The sequence below is a fragment of the Oncorhynchus tshawytscha genome, linkage group LG09, assembly GCF_018296145.1.
Source record: "Oncorhynchus tshawytscha isolate Ot180627B linkage group LG09, Otsh_v2.0, whole genome shotgun sequence".
NCBI lineage: Eukaryota > Metazoa > Chordata > Actinopteri > Salmoniformes > Salmonidae > Oncorhynchus > Oncorhynchus tshawytscha.
In genome coordinates this window covers 37,000,958-37,019,249 of record NC_056437.1, presented here as the reverse complement: position 1 = coordinate 37,019,249, position 18,292 = coordinate 37,000,958, and the positions used below count along the sequence as shown (strand labels likewise).

General features: G+C 43.7%; 1 protein-coding gene across 2 annotated transcripts in view; it reads left to right on the top strand.

Annotated features, from left to right (window-relative positions):
- The window catches only part of LOC112257899 (protein KIBRA), a 42,127-nt gene that overhangs the window by 15,564 nt on the left and 8,271 nt on the right, over positions 1-18,292 (top strand). The window contains exons 9-18 of one of the 2 annotated variants that reach the window (XM_024431823.2): positions 2,372-2,614; positions 4,104-4,193; positions 7,553-8,142; positions 9,875-9,992; positions 14,025-14,192; positions 16,188-16,380; positions 16,719-16,859; positions 17,038-17,102; positions 17,494-17,647; positions 17,948-18,121. In XM_024431823.2, coding sequence (XP_024287591.1) covers positions 2,372-2,614; positions 4,104-4,193; positions 7,553-8,142; positions 9,875-9,992; positions 14,025-14,192; positions 16,188-16,380; positions 16,719-16,859; positions 17,038-17,102; positions 17,494-17,647; positions 17,948-18,121 — 1,936 coding nt within the window. Of the gene's footprint in view, positions 1-2,371; positions 2,615-4,103; positions 4,194-7,552; positions 8,143-9,874; positions 9,993-14,024; positions 14,193-16,187; positions 16,381-16,718; positions 16,860-17,037; positions 17,103-17,475; positions 17,648-17,947; positions 18,122-18,292 lie in introns of both variants that reach the window. The other variant, XM_024431822.2, reaches the window with a different exon arrangement.

Here is an 18,292-nt window from a genome sequence, read left to right as displayed (position 1 = left end):
TTCAGCCAGAAGAGCATTAGTGAGGTCAGGCACTGATGTTGGGAGATTAGGCCTGGCTCGCAATCGATGTTCCAATTCATCCCAAAGGTTTTTGATGGGTTTGAGGTCAGGACTCTGTGCAGGCCAGTCATTCCACACCGATCTCGACAAACCATTTCTGTATGGACCTCACTTTGTGCATTGGAGCATTGTCATGCTGAAACAGGAATGGGCCTTCCCCAAACTGTTTCCACAAAGTTGGAAACACAGAATCATCTAAAATGTCATTGTATGCTTTAGCGTTAAGGTTTCCCTTCATTGGAACTAAGGGGCCTAGCCCGATCCATGAAAAACAGCCCAAGACCATTATTCCTTATCCACCAAACTTTACAGTTGGCACTATGCATTGGGGCAGGTAGCATTCTCCTGGCATCCGCCATACCCAGATTCGTCCGTCGGACTGCCAGATGGTGAAGTGTGATTCATCACTCCAGAGAACGTGTTTCCACTGCTGCAGAGTCCAATGGCAGGGAGCTTTACACCACTCCAGTCAATGCTTGGCATTGTGCATGGTGATCTTAGGCTTGTGTGTGACTGCTCGGCCATGGAAACCCATTTCATGAAGATCCCAATGTACAGTTCTTGTGCTGACATTGCTTCCAGAGGCAGTTTGGAACGCGGGAGTGAATGTTGCAACCGCGGACCGATGATTTTTACGCGCTTCAGCACTCGGCGGTCCCGTTCTGTGAGCTTGTGTGGCCTACCACTTCACGGCTGAGGCATTGTTGCTCTTGGACTTTTTGACTACACAATAACATCACTTTCAGTTGACTGGGGCAGCTCTGGCAGGGCAGAAATTTGACAACAATTTGACTTGTTGGAAAGGTAACATCCTATGACGGTACCATGTTGAAAGTCACTAATCTCTTTAGAAAGGCCATTCTACTGCCAATGTTTGTCTATGGAGATTGTGTGGCTGTGTGATCATGGGAGCCCTGACATTGAGTTTGAGCGGTATAGGACTACCTGTTGCGCAGTGGGAGCCAGCTCATCATAGCTGGTTGATGCATGGAATAAAATGTGTTCCTATAAGCCTGAGTTGTGCAACATTTCCATAGGATATGCAATTGATTGAGAAAATACTTTTGATAGCCTCTGTTAAAAAGAAGATTCTATAGGCTAGGTCTACTTTATTTATTTATTTAGCAACTTCCCTAATATTGCTTTGCTGTACAACCGAAGTAGCCTACCAGGCCAGCATGAAAATGAACTGCGGGAAAGCGTCCTCCTTCAAGTGCATACGGATGACGTCTTCTATTTCCCACCGCCCCTGTTCTGACTGGTGCATGATAATGGCCCATTTCTAAATTATAATTAATTTCACACATTATTTAGTACATGTAAAGACCAGATTAAATTGAGAATAGTCTGATGGGTGAGAATATTATCACATGTGAATGATGCCCAGCATGTGCAGGCATAGGAACAGTGCATACATTTTTTTTTTGTGCCACTTTTCCCCAGTCATAGCCTCATGTAGCCTAGCCCATAGGCCTATATGTTTTTTGTTAAGGTTTGTATCACCACTCGCAATCACGTGCGATAAGTTTTGATCTCAAATATAGAATGTATTTGTTTAACACTTTTTTTTTATTGGTTCCATGATTTCATATGTGCTTCTTCTTAGCTCAACACAGAATAGTCGCATGTGTGCACGCCCTCAAATCCTTTCAATTTTATTCAGCTTTGTTCAATTGTATTCTTCATACTATAAAATAATGCAACGGAATTCTACGCATATATTGTCTGCTAAATGAACTAGTGTAGCCCACAGCCATATGGCGTAGCCAGATCAGGATATAACATAAGGACAACTCATAGTGTGCTATTCTGTTCTTCTGAAATAGACTACATTTTCTTCATATCATGTTTCTTTAGACCTGTCTAAAGATCAGTGTGGAAGCCAGGAGATGCTAAATGTGTTTATGTTAATTAACGGTCAATGACCGTGAGAATGACAGTTATTGGCTTGACAATCACCGGCTGACAATTTCGTGACCCCCCCCACAGCCCCACTCGTGAAACGACCTCTTACTTCCTTAATACTGGACACAGACACATGAAAATGGTATCCACAATGGTATTCTGTTGAAGCGAGTGATATTCATAAAATCATTATTTTTCACGTTATCCAGATTGCTTATTCCCAACACAACCCATCATCAAGTATCAGTCTAGTGACTTTATAACTTGCTATGAGCATTCATGAGCCTTTATAATGGCCTTTAACATGTTATAAGCCATATTATATCTCTATTAAACTTCTCCTCCACACAATTAAATACAACATAAAAGTAACATGAATTATATGATCTCCTCCCTCCAACCCCAGGATTGCCACCATCGAGGTGCAGATAGCCAAACTGGACAGTGAGGCTTGGCCGGGGCTGCTAGACCCGGAGCGTGACCGCCTCATCCTCATCAATGAGAAGGAGGAGCTACTGAAGGAACTGCAGTACATCAAGCCCTGCAAGAGAGCTCCCAATGAACAGGAGAAGATTGAGACTGAGAAGAAGATGCTAGAGAGAGACCTGCAGGCTGCCAGGGACAACCAGAGCAAGGCCCTGACTGAGAGGTGAGCATGGGAGGTTTATCCCCAACTAAGTAATCGTGATCACCCTGGGGCTCACTGACTTATTGAGAGTTGGCCGTCACTCCATCCCTGGGTAAGGTCACGGTCAGGGAAGGAGGGATAACAGAGGGAATAGAGCTGCACACCCAGAAAGCATTATGGTCACATACAATGATACAAGAGATTCAATTAGTCATCCACTCTTCTGTCTTGGCAGGAAACTGTTATTGCCTCTTTTTGGCTTTTAGTGTTCCGTTAGTCAGCACCTCACCAAAAGAGTGCATTTAAAAAAAAAAAATGAATTTATACATCTCATTTCAATGCTAGCCAGACAACGGGTCGGCGTGTCTGTTGCGTGAAGGAGAGAGGGGGCCATTGGAATCCCACTGGAACTAGGCTGCAGTATATTCACAGACAGGGAATAGATGGGCAGAGCAAGGCCCACAACATACTGTACTGTACCTTAGCTGCAGTGAAAAGACAGTGCAAGTGCCTCGGGTGCAGCACCTGATATGACTGTTACATTAACACAAAGGTCTACTCCCTGATGTGGACATGGTGATGGACTGGGCTCTGTTAATAGAAACTAGACTTAACACTAACTATGGAAAACAGACCGTCTCCATCTGGATTCAAGAAAACACTGTCAAACCGGTTGAAAAGCATCACACTGGGCTCTCTATGTTGACCTAACGTTGTGTATGTCGACCCAACGTTGTGTATGTCGACCCTGGAAGAGTTACTCCCAGACACACGACATACCTGTGCACCTTTTGTTGTGTTGGCTGCTTCAATCCGCATAACCTTTTTTCATGACATTCATGGCTCATGATTGTAATTGGATCACAGACTGTAGAAGTGGATACTATATGTAGTGTAGAACCCCTTCCACCTAGCCTCTTACCCATCACTGGCCCTCTGTAAGGTGCATTTTTACCCTTTAGTGATTGGACACCTGCACTCTGGATCAGGTAACCAAGGGGACTACAACAATTGGGCCTTGTGACTCTGGCACATTCTCCCTCTCGCTCACTCACATTCTCTTCTCCCTTTCTCTCTCACATTCCTGTCTCTTTTCCTCTCTTTCTCTCATTCATATTCCTCCTCCCTCTCCCCCTCTATCTTTCCTAAACAGCTACCTTGTTCTCTGTTCTCAATACTGTACCTGCATTGAGTTCCCTCTCTGGTTTCTCCCTTCCTGTAACCTGAGCGTCACTAACCGGGGATGTAGGTTGGAAACAAAAGATGCCTTTTTCTAACGGCTGGTTCTGTAACTGCGGCCTGGAAGATGATCAAAAGACTATTATTGTGTTATGGCCTGTTTCCATTAAAGCCTCATTATACTGACACACTCCCCCAATAAACAAAGAACTGGATAACAAGATGTCTTTTATGAGACACAAGTGTCTGCCTTTTGCTCTTTTAACTGTGTCAATACTGCTGTATATATTTTCAATCCGGCTGTGACCTAACATGTTTTGTTTTCTATCAGATTGAGATTGCACTGTAAGAGAAACGAGCTGGTGAGAGAGCTGGAGGAGATGGTTCGCCTGGCCTCTTCACTACACACTCAGCTCAAGAGGTATGTACACCCGTCTGTACAACACATTCAGCTACTGTCTCCCAACACATCCACACTGTCAGTTCAGGAGGCATAATCACTTAAATGTATCTACTAAGCATGTCAACTCCTATTGCACAACTCGATGTGCACATTCAAAATGAAAACCGATTTAAGAATACATTTTGTCTACATTGTGACACAGGCAACATTTTTACCGTGGAGGTCTTGGTGAGGTTCTAGTCACTAATGTGTAATGGTACACCACTACTGCACTCTGCTCTGAAGTTGTTCACGAATCACTACACACTTCTATGAGTACAGCCTCTTCTGTCTCCTCTCCTATCTAACTTCTCACATCTCAAAATGGGCTTAGTGCTTCTGAACATTCAAAATTTTCATCCAATTAACCCATTTCACCTTCGAGGCAACTGTAGAGTTGCAAGCTGTTTCATCAAGGTATTTTCAATAAATATCACAACCCGGCCTTGCCTGGCGTCCTGAGCCTACTCTCTACCCTCTGAGGGGAAAGAGTGATATTTTAATCCAAGTTCTACAGGGGAGCTGGGGAATGGTGAAGATCACATTCCCCTCATTCACATGAAAAGATTTTCTTTCATTTCTTGAACCCCATAAGTTCACGAGGTCTGTTCTAGACTACAGTATTTTCAAGGGATGCATGATATATCGGTGAACATATTGGAATTGGTCGATATTAGCTACAAATGCCAACATCGGCCTGATGTCTAGTTTAACGTTGATGTGCAAACCGATGTCAAAGCTGAGTTGCATATGTACATGACGTAATGACGCCACGTAAAATTTAGCGCTTCACGTGCAACACAGCATTCCTAACCTAGCCCACAATGTCTGCTGTGTGGATCAAGCAGTCAACAAGTCGAGCGGTCATTTGAAAGAGTAAGAATTTCAGCGAGACAACTCAATTGCGAAATCCATTAACGCCAAGATAATGGAATTCATTGCCCTTGACAATCAACTGTTCTCTGTCGTGGATGATGTTGGCTTTCGCCGACTGGTCGAGCACCGGTACACACTACCGAGTGTGCTATTTTTCAGATGATTCCCTACCCGGAGTTAAACAGTAATAGTGTCCCTGCTATTAGCTTCACGACTGACATTTGGACCAGCTATGTCGCCCCCATGAGCATGCTGAGTCTGAGCACAGTGGGTCATCGAGAATTTCGTACTGAGCAAAGTTGTATTGCATGCTCATGAATGTGCTGGTTGTCATACCGCTGCTGTCATTTCAATGGCATTTGAGAACATGTTTTGAAGCTTGGAAACATGAACACACTATCTAGCTCCATTCGAACAACTGACTTGAGAGATAAGCTCATCAACTGCACCTGCAGCAGACGTGATACCCTCTGTCATGGCATTGAAACGCCTGCTCAACAAAACTGCAGACACGGGCTGTGAATAAGCGATTCAGTGGCATTCTCTGAGCCTCTTTACTGTGTCGCCACCATGCTCAACGCTATGTACAAGGACCGCTACTTCGATGCAGACAAGAAATGGGGTTTACGTGAAATGTTACATACATAACTGGAGAAGATGGAAACGGACACAGTGACAGTTCACACTATTTTTGGACACCTTCAATGATGCAGACATTTTTTGGTACACTTACCCAGGTCTGTGCCTGGACACAATACTGTCTCGGCGCTCTACGGTCAGTTCCTTCCAATATTGTTATTGACAAAAAATAACTAGACCTGTAACCGATATTTACATTTTTAGCGGCCTTTTAAGCATTCTAATACAGTTAAATAGTTGAAACACACACACACTGACCAAAATGTTTTGTTGGCATTTACGTATGTCCCCATTACCAGTAAAACCTTTTTTCTTTCACTTACTTGCAGTTTCATTTGCTCAGTCGTTTCATTCTCAACCAGGATTTTATCATATATGTCAAGTAGTGAAGTTTCAGCTCTGTCTGTCCATGGCCTCTTCCTCGGTGCGCACTTTCACTGTGTCTGTTTCCATCTTGTCCAGCTGTGTCTAGCATTTCGCGTAAACCCTGTTTCTTGTTTGCATCGAAGTAGCGATCCTTGTACCTAGCATTGAGCATGGCGGCGACACAGTAAAGAGGCTCAGAGAGAATGCCACCGAATCGTTTGTTCACAGCCTCGAGTACTTTTGCAAGTTTTAACCCCACGGTCTGTGTTGGCAGTTCGTTGAGCAGGCGTTTCAATGCCATGACAGAGGGTATCACGTCTGCTGCAGACACAGTTGATTAGCTTATTTCTCGAGTCAGTTCGAATGGCGCTAGTGGTGTGTTCATGTTTTCGAATGCCATTGAAATGACGCTAGCGTCCCACATACCCTAGAGAGGATAAATGACTGCTCGATTTGAACTTGTTTAGTTGTTGGAAGTGTGTGCTTAGTATTTTTCTGCTTTTGTTCTGTGTATTTTTCATGGCATCATCTACCTACGTTTATATAGGGATGCACGTCAGCTTTGACATCAGTTTTGCACATCGCCGTTAAACTAGACATTAGGCCGATATGCTAACCGATGTTTTTAATTTCTTTTTTAAATTACATTAAAAAAATTAAAAAAATAACATTTGAATTTGATTCTTTATATTGTGCATCCCTAATTTTAATCAATTTTAGAATAAGGCTGTAAATGTAACAAAATGTCAAGAGGTCTGAATACTTTCAGAATGCACTGTATATGGTTTTGGTTGAAGATCTGATAACATTCAGTCTAAAAATAAAGAAAATCAGAAAGTGGGCACGTACTTTTTCACAGCACTAACTTCAACAATGGAGAGAATCAGAGAGCATCTGTCTCTCTCTCTCTCTGTTTTTTTTTCTCCTATCATGCCTAATTCGTCCTCTCTTTCTGGCTGATTTACAGTACATCAAAGGGCTGAGATGCAGAGAAACTCCCCTGTGTCATTCCTTATGAGCTTGCCAAGCTATAATTAGGATGTTTGCTATAGAGCAGAAACTGCATTTGAAGTTACGGAGGGCTAAAAGAGGGGAGGAAAATGTGGTTTTCAGTGCCCACACAGACAGGGGAAAGGCTACAGGAGGCATAGGTTAGACCAGCCGTCTGTGAGCTGAAGCGCAGCTGGGTCATAGGTGTGCCTGGGGTGTGCTTCTAACACTGTGGTCTTCTATCTCTCTTTATCTCTCTCTGTTGTTCCCTTGCTCCCTTTTTTCTGTTCCCAATTATCTCTCCCTCCTCTCTGCCCTCATTCTGTCCCTCCTTCCTTCTCCCCATCCAATCCTCTCCTCTCTGCCTCTTTTTCTCTCCATCTACTTCCATCCCCTCTCTTTCTCTCTCTGCCTTCTCTCTTCCCTCCTTCTTTCAATCCAACCCTCTCCTCCCTCTCTTCCTACAGTTTGTCGGCCAGCACGCTGTCGTGTTCGTCGGGCAGCAGCCTTGGCTCGTTGACCTCCAGCCGGGGCTCTTTGGCTACCACATCCTCCCTGGGCTCCACCTCCTCCCTGAGCTTTACCGACATCTACCTGGAGCAACCTGAGCTGGGAGACCCTGACTTCCAGAACAAACTGGAAACCCTACTGCATGAGGGTGGCCCGGTCTTCAGCTTCCGGCCCTCCAGCTCAATCACCACCATCCACGAGCACGAGATGGTCCCTGTAGTAGATGCCGGGACTGGGGGTGTTATCGGCGGGGGTGCGGAGGCCGGCACCAGGCTACAGGCGCTGAGACGATCGGAAACGCCAAGGTCCATGAGCTCGCTGTCACCGAGGTCTTCGCTGTCGTCGCTCTCGCCACCTTGCTCGCCCCTGGTCATGGACTCCACATTCCTCTCAGGGGAGGGGTTTGCAGTTTTGGGGGGCCCGGGGGGGCTGGATGTGGAGCTACATTGCAGGCTGACGGAACTGGGGCTGGACAGGGAGGAGCAGCAGCGAGGTGGAGGGGTGGAGATGGACACTAAGCAGACCATGGCTGGAGAGGTGCTTAAAGGTACAGTCACTGTCTATTATCTGACATTGGTACAGCATTGTCAGAAGTCATTGTATGAACTGTGACACTGCGATGGTGGAAGAAGTACCCAATTTTCATACTGGAGTAAACGTAGAGTGACTCGAGTGAAAGTCACCCAGTAAAATACTACTTGAGTAAATACATCAAAAGTACATGTAATTGCCAAAATATACTTAAGTATCAAAAGTGAAAGTATAAATAATTTCAAATTCCTTATATAAAGCAAACGGCATCATTTACTTGTTGTTTTTTATTTACAGATAGTCAGGGGCATGCTGCAACACTGACATAATTTACAAACTAAGCATATGTTTAGTGAGTCCCCAGTAGGGATGTTCTCTTGATAAGTGTGTGAATTAGACAATTTTCCTGTCCTGCTAAGCATTCAACATGTCATGAGTACTTTTGGGTGTCTTGGAAAATATATGGAGTAAAAAGTACATAATTTTCTTTAGGAATGTGGTTTAGTAAAAGTTGTCATATACATATTAAAGTACAGATACCCCAAAAAACTACTTAAGTAGTATTTTTTTACTTAAGTACTTTACACCACTTTGACCGTGTACAGTCTGGAATTGGGTTACTATGTGGTGGTGTGTAGTGGAGTATATAGTCATCTCCATTGTGATCCATAAAGAATGAATGTTTGAATTATCTAATTAATTTGCAACAGTTTGAGATCCACGCAACACATTGCAAATCAGAGCAGTGTCAGCATCACACGAAGAACAATTTGAATGTGACTATACAGTTGATGTCGGAAGTTGACATACACTTAGGTTGGAGTCATTAAAACTTGTTTTTCTACCACTCCACAAATTTCTTGTTAATTAACAATACAGTTTGGAAAATTATGTGAATATATTGAAGCAACATCTAAAGACATCCGTCAGGAAGTTAAAGCATTCTTAAAATAAGGTGGTGATCCTACCTGACCTAAAAAAGGGAATTGTACTAGGATTAAATGTCAGGAATTGTAAAACACTCAGTTTAAATGTATTTGGGTAAGGTGTATGTAAATGTCTGACTTCAACTGTGTGTGTGTAATATGTTTTATATATATATATAGTTGAAGTCAGACATGCATACATATGGGTGTTTCAGAGACAGAGCTGTATTAACATACACACTGATGATGTAACATTCAACACATCCTAACTGGATGGTCCGGCTTCCTCCACTGTAGTAGGGGTGTGAGTACATGCACCTCATAATGAATTCAAGATTGCACCTGATACCTGATTGCCAATGGGTGCACTACAGGAGGAGAAGTGAGAGACTGGGGGTTGAGTTTTGGCCCGCTGTTACCTGTGGTGGTGTTGTAAAGTGAACCTACTCCAGCTATGCAACTCAACACCTGTTTCCATGGCTGCAAGGAGGAAAGGTTGTGACAATGTGTTGTCTTTCTCTACACTCCTCTTTTCCTCCCTTCTCTTTTCCTATCCTCCTCTTCCCAACCCCTCCCTATCCTCTTCCCAACCCCTCCCTATCCTCTTCCCAACCCCTCCCTATCCTCTTCCCAACCCCTCCCTATCCTCTTCCCAACCCCTCCCTATCCTCCTCTTCCCAACCCCTCCCTATCCTCCTCTTCCCAACCCCTCCCTATCCTCCTCTTCCCAACCCCTCCCTATCCTCCTCTTCCCAACCCCTCCCTATCCTCCTCTTCCCAACCCCTCCCTATCCTCCTCTTCCCAACCCCCTTTTCACATAGATGCCGTAGCGCAGGTCCGAGGGACGGTGGGTGCTGGGTCGAAGAAGATGGGTGTGACGTCAGCAGTGTCTGATGAGTCGGTGGCGGGTGACAGCGGGGTGTACGAGCCCTCTGACAGGTGGGTATTGTAGTAGCCACTGGGTCACCTGGAGGACAAGTGTCTCTAATTTCTTTACACTGGAGCCTGACCCGTCACGGATAGTAAGAAAAGATTAGTGCTTCATTAACACCCCTATCTAACTATATGAAAGTGAACATCGTTGTCTCATGCATTGACTGTATATATGAATGGACAAAGATATCGATCATGTAACGTCTCATGGAGACATAACGTGCACAGTTTGAGCTACTCCAGGAAGCGACATTGCAGGCTAGCTCAGTGCTGCCCCCTCTCATTGAGTAACTCAAGTTAAAGGCCGACCGGGGTACTGCATTACTGCCATTAGCAACTCAATTATCCTGTGCATTTAATTTTTTTTGTTTCATGGACATACGTTTGGTGTATTAGAAGCAATTATTTGTACAATGATCGTGTAAAAATAGTATTTTAAGACAGATTGACCACTAAGATTTCCCTTTTTCCATTCACTATAAGATACTGTTTTCTGCAAACAATGCCTGCAGTACCACGGTTGGCCATGAACTTCCATGAGAGGGGGCAGTCATTCTCCCCTGGTCTCACATCAGATTGCGTCACTCCTACGAGATGCTCGTCGCTCAACCGATCTGTCTTGATGGACTTGGAACTCATCTCTAAAAAAATTGCAGTTTTGCTCATCCGCCTAATGGCACGTACACATCGTGACATATTTCATTACGCCGTACGTCATCTTCATGCAATCTCGTACCGCTACTGGACGGAGAGCATAGGGTTTCACAATGCATGACAAGATTGTGAGCCTAGTCTCTCGTCAAAGATCACATTTATTTTGGGAGATTGCAAAATATAACCTTTTCATTCACAACAGGAGAAAGCTATTGTTTCAGGTGATAATAAAACCTGTTTAGTTACTTTTTCCAAACTTGTTTCTCTAACTTTCTAGCAAGTCAAGCTGGCTTACAGAGCAGCTATCTAAACGCTAGGCTTGGTTGATAATGTAGCTAGCGACCTCCACCTAATGATTATCATAAACAAACGTCATTACCATCACAATAAACTAAAACGGGTTTATGACATAATTGACTTAACAGCCAATGTGTATTATTTAATATTACTGTTAAAGTAGTACTCACTTATTGGAATGGGTAATTGTTTACAAGTTGCTAGATATCCCATAAAGCCATCACTGAAAACCACATTTTTATCTTGATCTGTGGTTTGGTAAATTCCTTTCTTTTTTTTCTTTCTTTTTTTACTTGTAAAAAATCTCCAAACAATACAAAAGACAACATACAGACACACACAAACATCATCACTCCTGCCCAGACCTATTTGTTCTCACCCCTATCTCCACTGCCTGCACTATTCATTTCCACATGTCCTCAAATTGCACCATTTTGTTCCTCTCTGGCGCCCTCGCTCTTTCAATATTCAGATAATGACGCATTTGATTTTTCCATTGTCTTAACGATGGAGGATTGGTGGATTTCCAGTTTAAGTGTACATTTTTTCAAGAAGAGAATTGTCCAACCCATTGGGTATCTCACTGCTCCCTCATATGACATGTCTTGAAATATGCAGACAGACAGATTAAAAGTACATTTACATTGGAATATTTCTGACGGCCAACTTTCTAACTCCACCCATAACTTTTGGACTTTATAGCATTCTCAGAAGGCATGAATTATTGAGTCATTAGTTTAACACTTAAGACATGACTCTGTTGTGCTGCAGAATTTGTGAATTTTGGTCTCTCTACATGAGTTTATACTGGATTAAGCGTACATTTTCGTTACCTGTAATTTCGTTTGTTAGGTTCCAATATTCCCTCCATCTTGTGCCAATATCAGTTCTTTTTATGTCTTGGTTCCAATTGTTTATACTTTTTTTCTAAGAGGTAGTCAGTTGGATAGGCTCTCTGCAAGGTTTTATATAACTTACCCATCATAGGAATATCCTTTTCTGACTCAGATAGAATTCCTTCAAGATTGCTCTGATGTCTGAAATATTTCCATTCTGACTGAACTAGATAAAGTTTTTAATGAAATATGTCAATCATTATTTGAGTATGTTGGTAACCTGTTGTATAAAGGTGATAATGCCCGAGAAGCCTGTGTTTGGAGGATATATTGGCACGGTTTGCCGACCCTCCGCTTCGTCTCGGGACTAAGAACACCCGTGCCAATATATCCTCCAAACACCGGCTTCTCGGGCATTGTCACTTAAATAGAAGCCTCTAACATAAACCAGGTAGAATCCGGCATACTTCAAGGCAGTGGTTTTTGCCCCTTTTTTCTATTTTTAGTAATGACCTATCACTGAGTAAAGCTTGTGTGGCTATGTAGGCTGATGACTCAACATTATACACGTCAGGTACCACAGCAAGTTAAATCACTGCAACACCTAAACAAAGCGCTGCAGTCCATTTTAGAATGGGTGATAAGCTAATCCTAAATATATTTTTTAAAAGCATTGCATTTGGGACAAATCATTCGCGGAAACATAAATCTCAACAAAATGTTGTAATGAATGTGGCAATTGAGCAAGCTGAGACTTAACTGCTTGATGTAATCAAAACATTGACACAACAGTAGCTAGGATGGGGAGAGGTCTTGAAAAAGCACTACTCTGCTTTCTTGACATCATAATCAACAAAACAAGGCCTGCAGGCCCTAGTTTTATCACACCTGGACTACTGCCCAGGCATATGGTCAAGTGATAAAAAGAGGGACATGGGAAAATTACAGTTGGCCCAGAGCAGCATGGCTGGCCTGTAAATATACCCAGAGGCCTAATGTCAATAACATGCATGTCAATCTCTCCTTGTCTTCTGTGAGAGGTATTGATGTGTCTATTCAAACAGCTAACACACAACTCAGACACCCATACATGCCCCACAAGACATGCTAACAGGGGTCTCTTCACAGTCCAGAACAGACTGGGGAAACGCACAGTACCACATACTGTAGAGCCATGACTACATGAACCTCTCTTCCACATCAAGTAACTCAAGCGAGCAGTAAAATCTGATTTAAAAAAAACATATAAAACACCTCACGGCAGCACAACGCGGACTGTGAAGAGACACACACACACACACACACACACACACACAAATGCATATGCACATACATTGTACTATTGTAGGTTTGTAAATGTAATGTTGTGAATTTGTGGTTGTAGAGTAGTAATGTGGTGATGTCTTGCATATGATCTATTGTTTGTTTGTGATGTAGGCTGTTGCGTTATGTTATATAATTGTTTTACTCTTCCTGGGGTCCAAACAGGATTATCTGCTGCCGTGGCAGTATCTGCTGCCTTGGCAGTATCTAATGGGCATCCTAATAAATTAAAATAAAAAAATATAAAAAATTAGGCGGAAAGGGGGTTCAGTGGACGATGTCGGCTTAGTAACATTTTAAAAAAATGTTTGGAATGTATATTGTAGCCAAACACATTTTTTGGTATGAGTGTTTGCGAGATATGAGTACAGACGGCCGTCACGCTATCTGACGTGAGACAATGAGTTAACATATAATGTGTTTAGACAGAGAGGAAGAGGCAAAGCGAGAGGGTTTACTCCAGTCAAAATCTGTCCACGATAAGCAGACCAATAAGCAGATCGCCTGCCTTTCCCGCCTTTGGGACAATGACTCCAATTGTTAGGGCGGCTCGGGACAAGACGATCTCGTCATTATATACCGTATCTTTGGTTTACATCAAGTGATCGCTGGAGACCAGCTGTCTACAGTACTATTTGTCAAACAAACATCCAGCATATTTGCATTGTGTTTTGTTTGCACTGTTTGACCCCGGAGCGTGAGGGGCTTTTTGCCATATACTGTATGTTGCCAGTCCCTCTCACAACTTACTCTATTTTGAAGTCTGGTTGCCATATCTGTTTGGACTGATATCACCTAGAATTTTAGTGACATGACTTCAATGTAAGGTTAATAGCTAAAGCACAAACCAGACTGGTTTCCAGGTACTGTATTTGATAGCCACTTTGTGGATCTAACCCTAAACCTGTTGTATGTGTCACTGTTCCAGACCTGTCCCCCCAGCAGAGCTGCTGGGCTATGAGGAGAGGGGAGGTCCTCTAGGCTGTGCCCAGGTCAGACTGGGCCTGAAGTACGAGGTGAAAGACAAGCGTTTCACCGTGTTAGTCATGCATCTCTCCAACTGCAGCGCCCTCACCCCGCTGCCCAACCACAAAATGTATGTAGCAAAGTTATCTTTTGTCTTTGCTTTAGGAGTGAATGGCAGTCATTACTTGTTAGGTTGTGTGAAACAAACACCTCTCAGATGACTGTCTGAGCATACAGTGCATTTTCCACATTTTATTATGTTACAGCCTTATTCTCATCCATCTACACACACAACCATATAATGACAAAGCAATAACATGTTTTTAGAAATGAACAAAAAACTCACATTTACGTAAGTATTCAGATCCTTTACTCAGCAATTTGAAGCATCTCTAACAGTGATTACAGCCTCGAGTCTTCTTGGGTATGACGCCATAAGTTTGGCATGCCTGTATATGGGGAGTTTCTCCCATTCTGCTCTGCAGATCAAATCAAAATCAAATGTATTTATATAGCCCTTCTTAAAATCAGCTGATATCTCAAAGTGCTGTATAGAAACCCAGCCTAAAATCCCAAACAGCAAGCAATGCAGGTGTAGAAGCACAGTGGCTAGGAAAAACTCTGTAGAAAGGCCAAAACCTAGGAAGAAACCTAGAGAGGAACCAGACTATGAGGGGTGGCCAGTCCTCTTCTGTCTGTGCCAGGTGGAGATTATAACAGAACATGGCCCAGATGTTCAAATGTTCATAAATGACCAGCATGGTCAAATAATAATGATCACAGTATTTGTCGAGGGTGCAGCAAGTCAGCATAGCAGATCCTCTCAAGCTCTGTCAGGTTGGAAGTGGAGCGTCGCTACACAGCTATTTTCAGGTCTCTCCAGCAGAGCTGTTCGATCTGGTTCAAATCCAGGCTCTGGCTGGGCCACTCAAGGACATTCAGAGACTTATCCCCAAGCCACATTGTCTTGACTGTTGGAAGGTGAACCTTTTCCCCAGTCTGAGGTCCTGAGCACTCTGGAGCAGGTTTCCATCAAGGATCTCTCTGTAATTTGCTCCGTTAATCTTTGCCTCGATCCTAGGGATGGTGACCGGTTTCCTCCAGATGTGACGCTTGGCATTCAGGCTAAAGATTTCAATCTTGGTTTCATCAGACCAGAGAATCTTGTTTCTCATGGTCTGCCAAAAGGCACCTAAAGGACTCTCAAACTCCAAGCGGGCTGTCATGTGCCTTTTTAATGAGGAGTGGTTCCGTCTGTCCACTCTACCATAAATGCCTGATTTTGGTGGAGTGCTGCAGAGGTGGTTGTCCTTCTGTAAGGTTCTACCATCTCCACAGAGTAACTCTGGAGCTCTTGTCAGTGTGAAAATCAGGTTCTTGGTCACCTCCCTGACCAAGGCCCTTCTCCCCTGATTGCTCAGTTTGGCCAGGTGGCCAGCTCTAGGAAGAGTCTTGGTGGTTCCAAACTTATACCATTTAAGTATGATGGAGGCCCGTGTGTTCTTGGGGACCTTCAATGCTGAAGAAATGCTTTGTGGTACCTTTCCCCAGATCTGTGCCACGAACACAATCCTGTCTCGGAGCTCTACGGACAATTTGTTCGACCTCATGGCCTGGTTTTTGCTCTGACATACACTGTCAACTGAGACCTTTTATAGACAGGTGTGTGCTTTTCCAAATCACGCCCAATCAATTGAATTTACCACAGGTGGACTCCAATCATGTTGTAGAAACATCTCAAGGATGATCAATGGACACAGGATGCACCGGTGCTCAATTTCGAGTCTCATGGCAAAGGGTCTGAATACTTATGTGAATAAGGTTTTTCAGTTTTTATTTGCTAAAATTTCTTATCCTGTTTTTGCTTTGTCATTATGGGGTATTGTGTGAAGGTTGATGAGGAAAAGGTTTTATTTAATCCATTTTAGAATAAGGCTGTAATGGAACAAAATGTGGAGAAAGTCTAGAGGGCTGAATACTTCCGAATGCACTGTATGCTGTCTGTACCCACTTTTCTCATTTAAGTCGGTGTGTTTGTATTGAAAGTACTGTATCATTTGTTCTTCACGATACACTCAACTGTGTGCACATTGTCTAGATGTTTAACTGTGCTTCCCTTCCGTAGGTACATCCGTGTGGCTGTCCTCCCCTGCTCTGAGACCACCCGCTGCCTTTTCCGGACGCGTGGCTCTCTCCCCCAGGACGCCGTGGAGGTCAACGAAGTCTTCGGCATCCAGATGGCCCACAATGTTCTGCGGCAGAAGACCCTGAGGGTGGACGTGTGCCACACAAGCCCATCTGGCCGCGAGGAGTGTCTGGTGAGTTTAACGACACACATTTTGTAAGTTAGCGTCAACAAAACAAATAGTCCTTAACACCAGCACACCCATATACAGTAGAAACACTGCCACCCACGGTGGTGTATTTGCAATGTGTACATCGAAATCCCAATGTATACCTTTTAAGCTTCCACACCTGTGGTTATTGAATCACATGACAGTGGTGTATTGCCATAAGTGAGCATAAGTGGATTTTTGTCCCTCTGACACTCCGTACTGTGTCTCATGCATGAAGTCTGTTACATCGGTGTATAACATCCTTCAGTAAACCACCTTTTATAATGTCTCCCTACTTCTCCCTCCTCTCCTCTGGGCAGGCTGGTTCTCAGATAAGCCTGGCTGATGTCAACACCTCTGGGGAGAGATGTGTCATGTGCTACAACCTCCTGAGCTACTCCTTCATGCCCCAAATCAATAGCAAGGACAAAGAGACCGGGACGGCTACACAGTCTGAAAGGGTAACACAGACCTTCATTCGTCATGTATAACAATAGGCTGCATTTCAAAATGAACTGGCTCTGTTGTTTTAAATCTGTATGTAGACGTATTACATAAGTGTTCTTTCATTTATTAACATACTGTATGTATCTTATGAATGCATGTAATAGATGAGTAACTGTTTGTGGTGTGTTCCAGAGCTCTGTCCCTACCACAGAGAAAGTAGCAGGCAGTCTGGAGGGTGCACCAGAGGAGGATGAATGGTGAGCTCTCCCTACGTTAACAACAGCACCTTTATGCCTTTATTCTCCCATCTTCTCGTCTGTCCTCCTCCCCCTTTCAACCTCTATGGAGGACAGGCCATTCTTCCATTCTTGTCTCAAACACACACACACACACACACACACTCCCACCCTGCAGGTTCAAAACCACAATGACAGTGCTTGAATTTCTGATACACTCCCCCCTTTTCCCCCTCTCCCATCTATCTCTCCCGTGGGAATAAGCTAAGACGTTAAGTGGCGATTTCGAAAGCCCAGTGGCGTACTAACCACCTCTCCACTCCCACACCCCCTCACAGGTAGAATCCGATAGATGAATAACTCACAGGTTTCTCCCTCCCTGTCCATCTGATAGTGTTTCAACCCTCCACAGGCACAGTGAAGTGCTGGAAGGAGATGTCTTTGAAGACGAGGGAGACAACCATGTAGAGGGGCCTGAAGAGGAGGAGTTGTATCCCGAGAGCAGTCAATGGGAGGGAGAGAAGGTGGCGGCCAAACCTACTCAAACAGGAACTATGACTGAGAGGGTAAGTGGGGACTCTAACTATACAATATGCATAAATTAATGCAATTTCATTTGACATTAATTAATTCGTTTTTAATTACAGAGGATGTTAATGGGAAGTATTTGAGTAAAAACATGTTAATTTGGTTCAAACTCAACAGTTCGACAAACTCCTTAATATGCAGACTCAAAACGTGCTCAACAGTTCTAAGACATGACTGTGAATGGCATGATCACAGTTGTAACAGTAACTGAACAAAACAGTAAATCTGTAAGCCAAGCTTGACTCTGTGAAATGATTGATCTCGTGCTCTGTCCCCAGGTGAACAAGGAGACCAGTACCGGCCTCAACCACCACCATGCCGCCTCCTCGGTGGTCCGGCCCAAGGAGCATCGACTCCGCGATGTTCCCCAGCAGAACCCCTTTATCCGGGGAAACACCATAATCCGCTCCAAGACCTTCTCCCCTGGGCCCCAGAGCCAGTACATCTGTCGCGTGAGCAAACACTCCTCATGGACATATTTAGTACTTATCTAGAATATGCTAGGGCATATCTATACTAGATATAGATTTACAATAGTACATACTGTATCTACTCTCAAACTTAGTAAAATGCATAGCCTCATTTTTTAAAATTGTACTTATTATACACTACATGACCAAAAG